This window comes from Aplysia californica, unplaced genomic scaffold (assembly GCF_000002075.1).
Source record: "Aplysia californica isolate F4 #8 unplaced genomic scaffold, AplCal3.0 scaffold00074, whole genome shotgun sequence".
NCBI classification, from domain to species: domain Eukaryota; kingdom Metazoa; phylum Mollusca; class Gastropoda; order Aplysiida; family Aplysiidae; genus Aplysia; species Aplysia californica.
The window spans coordinates 507,205-515,850 of record NW_004797344.1 but is presented as its reverse complement, the minus strand read 5'-3'; the positions used below and the strand labels follow the sequence as shown (position 1 = coordinate 515,850).

At 44.9% G+C, this 8,646-nt stretch overlaps 1 protein-coding gene across 1 annotated transcript; it reads right to left on the bottom strand.

Annotated features, from left to right (window-relative positions):
* Positions 1-3,985: 3,985 nt before the first annotated feature.
* Positions 3,986-7,798, bottom strand: LOC101851717. Its single transcript, XM_005094024.3, has 2 exons — positions 7,607-7,798; positions 3,986-6,436 (listed from the first exon to the last, which is right to left on the bottom strand). Exons 1-2 carry the CDS (start codon positions 7,697-7,699, stop codon positions 4,880-4,882), a joined length of 1,650 nt encoding a protein of 549 aa, XP_005094081.1. The 5' UTR covers positions 7,700-7,798; the 3' UTR covers positions 3,986-4,879.
* Between the last annotated feature and the right edge of the window lie 848 nt (positions 7,799-8,646).

Below are 8,646 nucleotides of genomic sequence, written 5' to 3'. Positions count from 1 at the left end.
GCGTATATGCTCTACATCTTGGCCCGCTGTAGTACCTCAGTGTCTGGGACTCTGTCTTGCCATTTGATACGAAGCAGGGTCCTGAGGCATCTCATGTGGAAGGCATTGCGCAGCTTGGCATGCCGGCTGTAGACTGTCCACCTTTCGCAGGCGTAGAGCAGGGATGGCAGAACTACTGCTTCTTACACTTTGAGCTTGGTGTTAAGGCTCAGTCCCCTTCGCTTCCAGACTTTGTCTTTCCGTCTGCCGAAGGCGTGAACTAGCTCTGGCAGTTCTGCAGGCCACTTCCTCATCGATATTGACCGAGCGAGAGAGGGTTGTGACAAGGTAAACAAACTTATCTGCCACTGTCAGTCCCTGGCCGTAGATGGTACAATTGGGCTCTATGTAAGGACCAGATGGGGCTGACTGGTACAGTACTTCGGTCTTCTTTGCGGAGATAATGAGGCAGAATTTTTTTTCAGGCTTTAGAAAAACGGTCTAGGCTTCCTTACATGTCTGACTCAGTACTGGCATTCAGCGCGCAGTCGTCCGCAAAGAGGACCTGGTCAACAAACTGGCAGCCCCCCCCCCTCTAAGGGAATCAACGATCGCCTGGTGACTGTCCGACACCCGCTCCCCAAGAAGAGATTCTCCACGCTGATCTGTGTTTATGCACCCGCTATGACCAACCCCGACTACATAAAAGGAAAATTCTATGAGGACCTAAAGAAGACCATCCCAGCCGTACCCAGGGAAGACAAACTCATCATCCTTTGTGACGTCAATGGTCGAGTCGGAGGAGACCACAAGTCGTGAGAGGGAGTGTTAGGGCAACACGGTGTTGGCAACTGCAACAGCAACGGACTCCTCCTGTTGAAAATTTGCGCTGCCAACGATCTCCTCATCACCAGCACGGTCTTCCGCCTGCCCATTCGTAACAAGACGTCATGGATACACCCACGCTCCAAGCACTGGCATCTACTCGACTACGTCATCGTCAGGCAAAGAGACAGACAGGATGTGAGAGTCACAAACACTATGTGCGGTGCAGAATGTTGGACGGACCATCGTGTCCTCATATCTAAGATAAGCCTCATAATCACACCACCCAGGAGGCCCCAAGGCATCAAAGTGGCCAAGCGAGTGAACGTCTTCAGGCTCAAGAATGATCTTGTCAAACATACGCTGGTAGAAGAGCTAGAGAAAAAACTACAACCAAGCGACATAGACCCGCATGCCGAAGGGGAGACAGAGTGGGCACGTCTCTGTGACGCCGTCTATGATGTTGCCTTAGACATCATTGGCCCCACTACCCGCAAGCACAAAGATTGGTTCGACGACAATAGCTGTCACATCCAGACAATATTAAAGGAGAAACACCGACTCCACAGAGCACTGCTCAATGACCCCTCCTCCACCTAAAAAAAAGAGAACTTCAATACGATCAGGAGGAGAGTCCAGTTCGAACTACGACGACTACAAGACAAATGGCTCAGTGAGAAGGCCGACGCCATCCAGGCCTACTCAGACAGGAAGGACATGAAGAACTTCTTCAGCGCTCTCAAGGCCGTCTACGGACCCACCTCGTCAGGGCAATCCCCTCTCCTCAGCGCAGACGGGGGCACGCTGATAACAGACAAAGAGAAAATCCTCGAGCGCTGGGCACAACACTTCAATAGTGTCCTCAACAGACCATCATCCATCAACAGTGAAGTATTTGAAAGACTACCTCAAGTGTCAATCGACAACACTCTGGCAGACCCACCAACTGAAAAAGAAGTAATGCTAGCAATCAAACGCCTGTCCTGTGGCAAGGCATTAGGTGCCGACTCCTTTCCTGCTGAAATCTACGCTTCTGGAGGCTCGACACTAATAGAGAAACTGACAAGCCTGTTTACCGCCATGTGGTAGCAAGAAAAGCTGACACAGGAACTCAAAGACGCTTCGATTGTCACCTTTACAAGCGCAAAGGAAACAGGAACACCTGCGACAACAACTGAGGCATCGGCCTGCTCTCCATCGTTGGGAAGATCCTGGCTCACTCGCCTCGTTGCACTCCCTGAGATTCAGTGTGGATTCTGCGTGGGACGCAGTGCTTTGGACTTGATTTTCGCTGCTCGTGAACTACAACAGAAATGCAAAGAGCAGAACCTTGGATTCTACTCCACGTTTGTGGATCTCACGAAAGCATTTGATACTGTCTGTCTCGAAGGGCTGTGGAAGATCATGGCAAAGTTCGGGTGCCCCGCAAAGTTTATCGTGATGGTCCAACAATTCCACGATGGCATGACAGCAAGAGTGCAGGACGATTACGTGTACTCCCAGCCCTTCCCCGTCACTAATGGAATGAAGCAGGGCTGCATGCTGGCCCCCATTCTGTTCAACATGATGTTCTCAGCTATGATGACCGACGCCTATCACGACGGAGATATCGGTGTCGGTTTTCGTTACCGCACTGATGGAAAACTCTTCAACATCCCGAGGCTGCAGGCGAGGACTAAAGTCCAGGCAGGCATAGCCCGCGATTTCCTCTTTGCAGACGACTGCGCGAATGCCAGTACTCAGTCAGACATGCAAGGAAAGCCTGGACCGTTTTTCTAAAGCCTGCGAAAATTTCGGCCTTAGTATCTCCATAAAGAAGACCGGTGTACTGTACCAGCCAGCCCCATCGGCTTTTTTTCTATCAAACATCTATCAACCTTATCTCCCCTTCTTTTTTATATTTGTTACTCTCTTGTAACACCTCTAATCTTCTGACGTTCAAATGACCTTATCTGTCCCCGTCGTTTTTTCAGCGAGAAAAATTCAGAAATTATGGAAACTGAGCCCCAAAAAATGTGAAGGTAGGCAATTCCGTTTATTTTAACAAAGAATGAAAATGGAAAATAATCAGAAAAAATGCACACAAAAAAGGGATCAAATTTTGCTAAATTATGCGGGGTGCATAAAACCATGGGGACAGCCTATACAGTTGCGAGCGCTGTACAACCTCTACAAAGCAAACAGTGTGTATACTAAGGACGCCAGAAACGTCACCAAATCGAACCGAACCGATCTTTTATTGGGCACCGACACACGCAACAGATTGCAGGAGCTCTCTTGGCCAAGAGGTTAAGGTGTTCAAATCCGGGTAGCGACGGACAATTATTTTTCCTCTAAACTTTTCTCCTTTCACATCCTTTCCTGCTCTCTAGCAACACTAGCAATGTTATGTTGTCTGCTTTCGTCTCCACTTTCTGCCCCTATCCCCCCCCCTCCTTTGCCCTCTCCTCTATGCTTCTGACTCTTTCTGCAGTCTTTCTACTGCTTATCCTTGTCTCCTTCTTACTGCTGTCTTTCAGCCACACCTCTGATCTTTCGGAAGAAAAGATCTACACCTTGCCTTCTCAGACAAGGGTGAAAAATCTCAAAGGTCCCGAGTGCAAGTTGGGCACATTAAAGATGCTTTTGTGGTCTAAAATCGATAAGAGGTTTTGCCGCCACCCGGGAAAAATTCAGATTTCCCTACCAACTGAAAATGTTTAATGTGTCCCGCGCGCTCATGACCTTATGCTACCCCCGGGGCGGTGCTACTGACTGAAGTGTCTTTAGGCCAATCCCAAAGAGAAGAACATTTACATCTCCAGTTCTTAGGCACCGTAGAATTGTAATTGTAAATGGGCTGATTCATCATAGTCATGTTGATAACTGTGCCTGACCTGCAACAGGGAACTGCTGCTTTTTCTTTCCTAATCCTCACTATTGTCATTTTCTCTCTACTTCTTTTGTATGTTTGTCACACTCTTGTGACCCGCTATTTCCGGGGTGCCTTGATAGTCGAAGCAGACTTTGTGCTGTTGAAGCTAGAGAGGTGAGCAGAGTAAGTCTTATTCTCTGTAAGGACTTCTCTGTTGGCATCCACCCCTTGATGCTCATATGACCGTATGCAGTTGGGAGCGCCGTAAAACATTCACCAAAAAAAACAAAAACAAGAGCAACAAAACAAAGAAGCAAGAGATTGCCATTTTGTGCAGGATGAACTTATATTGTACATACATGAACTGACTCCAACCAGCATTTTTCTGTACTCAGAATGTTCTGTTTTAGTTAGAGTAAGAGATGTACGGCATGTACCACACAATTAGGTCATGTAAGTATCGAAGAATAGACGGGTAAAAAGAGAGTAACAACAACAACAACAAACGAAGGAGGAGAGATAAGGACGATAGATGTTTGATAGTAGGAAAGAAGGAGCAAACCACACCAGAGCACACGCCAACCACACACACTCAGAATTCAGAAAAAGTGGAGCGTACTGTAAATGAGCCCGACGCCGGAACGCTGAACTGAAAGTGGCATGCATAATCAAGACCTAGGAAGCATCATACACGTACACATGTCCCACTCACATATTATGGTATAGGGTGAGTACAAGTTGACTGTGTTTATTTAAATTATAAAAAACGACTCCAACGGTTTTTGTTTCCTGTGCAATATAACTGCCTGCACGTACTCATGGATAAAATATATGTTGCATCGTGGTGAAATCAGGCGCTCGTCAAAATAATGAAGTCGGAAAAAAATCGTCATTTTTCCATTTCGCACCTGAAAGTGGTTTTATCGACTTATAAAAATCTTTCGGTTCAACACTTTTTATGTCCAATTAAACGCTCTTTTCAATTTGGAATTTCCTGAAAAAGTTGATCAAAGGCACAAAAATACAAGAGACTCCACCTCCTTCAATTCCAAATATCTCGACTTCTATTCAAGAGAGATGGATATTTTTTTTTCATCAAAAGCAAAGGAAATGAAATTAAGATTTTATCAATAAGGCCATATCCCCTCAAATTGACGAGCGCCTGATTCCACAGTGTCGTGACACTATGTCATTATCTCAACGTAATGGCATGTGACGCCATCACTGACTTGTAGTTTGGTTGTCCCTTTGTGGAATGGAATAATTCTTTACCAGAATTGCCTCGTCCCTGAAAGAGTAAAAGTCTAGCACATTTGCGTGGCAGAACACTGTAAGCGTAGACACTGGACTCTGTCCAGATCCAGTCCTATCTGGCAAAGGAATTTGAAAGTTTTTTATGACGTATCCAGGCCTCTGCTCTAGCTGTGCATACTGTGATGGGTGGATGTTAATGTAGGAAAAGTCCATGCCGCCTTCACCATGCATTGATATAGAGAGCGACAGTTGTAGGTGTGGTCCGCCGCGTGCTGCGCATTGTACACTCAGACTGTGATTATCATCGTTGTAGCTAACTCCCGATTCGTTGAGTAAAATCTTAGGCACATCCACGACAGTTATTGAGACGTTCGTGCTCGATGTTGCGTTGTCTTCATACGTCACAGAACATTCGTAGTCCAGCGTGGTCACGTATCTAGGTGTCTCAATCGACCAGTACCCACTGATTCTATAATTAGAATTTATGTCTATGATTTCGGACACCACAGTCGATTTAGTATTGTTCTGTATAGCCGGTGAAAGCCTGATGTCACGAACATGATTCCCCACCGCATCACAAAATATGTTACACTCATTATCCCCCAGGGTGCACCGATATGATATTGCGTCTAGCTGGAGAAACTTCTCCGGGTATGGCTGCTTTTGTGTGGATTTGTGGATTGTGACTTTCTGAAGCACAGACAGAGATTTTATAGGACCATTGTCGAAATCCCCATTGTAAGCGTTAACAGTTACAAATCCCAACGGCTCGACTTTAGTTGAGTTTATACGAAGCTGGAATCGTGTAAAATGAAGAAAATGCTTCTCATTTTCTATTATACACAGATCTTTTTTGCTACTGCTCCACGCGTCGGTGTTTACAGATACGCTTTGCTTCTCCAGCCTCATCTCGCCGGTACTGTTCCCTAGGTTTTCTAATTCCACCTCCAGTCGGATATCACCCGATTTTCCCTCTGGAGTTGAATAGAACATATCTATGATGGGGTCTTTCCCAGGACTGTACACAACATCTTGTTCGGAGTTCATGAAAAAAAGCTTGCTTCGGACAGCCTCTGCCGCTGGTACTTTTGGCTTGAGATTGAGCTTCATCTTGTAGAGGAAGTTGTAGTGTGTGTCTTTGAGCACCAAGGAGAGATGTTTGTCTCCTATAGGTCCTTCCACCGTCACTGAGCTCCACCCGAGGCATGAGTGGTGGACGCACGTGCATGAGCTATCCACAAGTTCTGACTCATTAAAAGGTATAATTTTAAACCAAAATGCGTGCAAAGTCCAGATGGACCTCACGTCATTACATGAACTCTGGGTCTGGTACCAGACAGTTAGCACAGCCCCGTCATCTTCTGTCGTGCGGTGACTGACGTTGAGCAGGGTCAGCGGTGGCCATCCTGGCTCCACTTTGTTCCACTCCTCCATCCCGCCCACTTTTGACAATAGAATGTCCAGCTTTTGGTTCATCCGGTCAAACTCATTACTGAGTACGTTGATATCTATCTGCATATTTTTCTGAAAAAGAATTCCACCCACAATAATATTAATATGAAACAGATTTTTAAATGTACTGAGCTGTGTGCATATAATATGAAGAGGCAAGGTACTTAATGGGTCAGCCCTAGCGTCCCTCATGAAGAAATCATAGATACTGTCGATATTGTCCAAAATGACTACCTAATTTTTGAGGACAAAGAGGGTTGTCTTAGACAGATAGCTGTGTTGGACACCGTCTTAATGAAAAAGAAAAAAAAATCGAACCCACAAAGGGTGAAGTTGGAAGTGGTCGTTTTCTTGTACAGGCGATAGTTTTGGGCAGGTGATTTTAGATCACATTCGACTGTACCTCAATTTTGATACGAAATGTTACCAGGAAAACGTAGGTGAAAACGTCAACGTAAAATACAACACAAAGAGGGGGAATGGAGGGAGGAATGCTTGTGATTTTTACAGTATAGCTTGTTTAAAGGACTTGCATCTCGCAATTTTACATGTGCACTGTACATTGTATGTGGCTCTGTTTGTTCTAGTCCCAATACTCTTTTTGTACTGGCATCTGCTACGTAGCGGCTAGGCGCTGCGCTGTCTCACGCAGGAATCCCGAGTTCGACTCCAGGAAAGGGAGAGAAAATTGCACTGTCCTTTACCGTGTCTGTTTTGCAGTAGTTAGGCGTTTCGCTGACTCATGCATTTAACCTGAGTTCGATTCCAGAGTTGGGAGATTATTTTTATCGAGTATCGGTGTTTGTGTAGGCATGTTGTATCACTCTTAGCTCGGGTTGGCCTTTACAAATTATTTTTACCATTTCCCCCCAACTCTCTCTCTCTCTCTCTCTCTCTCTCTCTCTCTCTCTCTCTCTCTCTCTCTCTCTCTCTCTCTCTCTCTCTCTCTCTTCCTCTCTCTGTGTTTGTGATTGTGTGTACATGATTGTGTGCGTACACGCACGCGTGCGTGCCCGTGTGTGTGTATGTGTGTGTATGAGTGTGTGTGTGTGTGTGTGTGTGTGTGTGTGTGTGTGTGTGTGTGTGTGTGTGTGTGTGTGTGTGTGTGATGTATTTGTAAACCATAAAAAAATAAAAAGTAATAAGAAGAGAGTGAAGAGTGAGGAATGGAAAAGAATTATAGAGTGATTGAAAAAAAAATGTAGAGAAAAGAAGGTTAGAACCTATCACTTTTTGACTCACCATATCCGCCGGGCTCTGATTACTTCTTCGGGCGTTCGTCGCAATCACAAGTGACATAGAGCACACCAACGTGGTCCAGACAAAACCTCCCATATCGCAAATTGTCTGGGTTCCTTGAAAAACAGCAAAATTCACCCAATCGCAAACGAGTGAGAAGTGACGAAGTATGCAGTGCGGTCTCTATTTATTCCACAACGACAACCAGAGCTCTGTCCTGTGCCCTTGTTTTTTTTCACGTGACTTTTGACATTTTGCTTTTCCTCTCTGTCCGGCATTTGGGGCTCATTTGAGACTCCAGTAAATGTCATGACTCGAATTGACTTAATTTGAGGTTAGTTATTGCAAGACCTACCGCCACCTCGGACACACTCACAAATGCCATCAGATTTGCATAGCCGCGACGTGGGCTCTATTGTAAAGGATGGCATAACTCAACAACCCACCAACAAGACGTTTCAGCAGAAAGAGCGTATTTTTTTCGTCAGAGATAAACTGTTATATGTATCCCCCCCCCTTCCCCCACCCCCAATCCCCTCTGCATTTAAGTGAATGATGATGAAGAATATACAGGATCGTCGGCCAGCAGTTAAGATGTACTAAGCTGCACATTTTAATTTTTTTTAAAATGTCGTTTCTTAGTCTGTGGTTCTGGTTGCTTGCGCTTTATTTCTAAATATTGAGGAAAAAAGCAAGGAAAATTCTTAATGTTTGTAATCCACTATAACTATTGCTAAAAGAATAAAACAATATGTTTTCTCATCTGGACAAAAAATTTGAGTTGGGCACATTAATTTGAATAGTTGGCCGACGGTGTTTTTGGTAAGGCTTAATAAAAAGATAGCACATCTTGGCGGAATATAATATGTATGTATGTATGTATGTATGTATGTATGTATGTATGTATGTATGTATGTATGTATGTATGTATGTATGTATGTATGTATGTATGTATGTATGTATGTATGTATGTATGTATGTATGCATGCATGCATGCATGCATGCATGCATGCATGTATGTATGTATGTATGTATGTATGTAT

Bases quoted from the DNA above. Each gene is read 5' to 3' on its own strand.
- LOC101851717 (XM_005094024.3), bottom strand. From the start codon at position 7,699: ATGGGAGGTTTTGTCTGGACCACGTTGGTGTGCTCTATGTCACTTGTG. The intron at 6,437-7,606 runs GTGAGTCAAAAA...ATTCTTTTTCAG, and splicing joins ATCAGAGCCCGGCGGATATG to AAAAATATGCAGATAGATAT.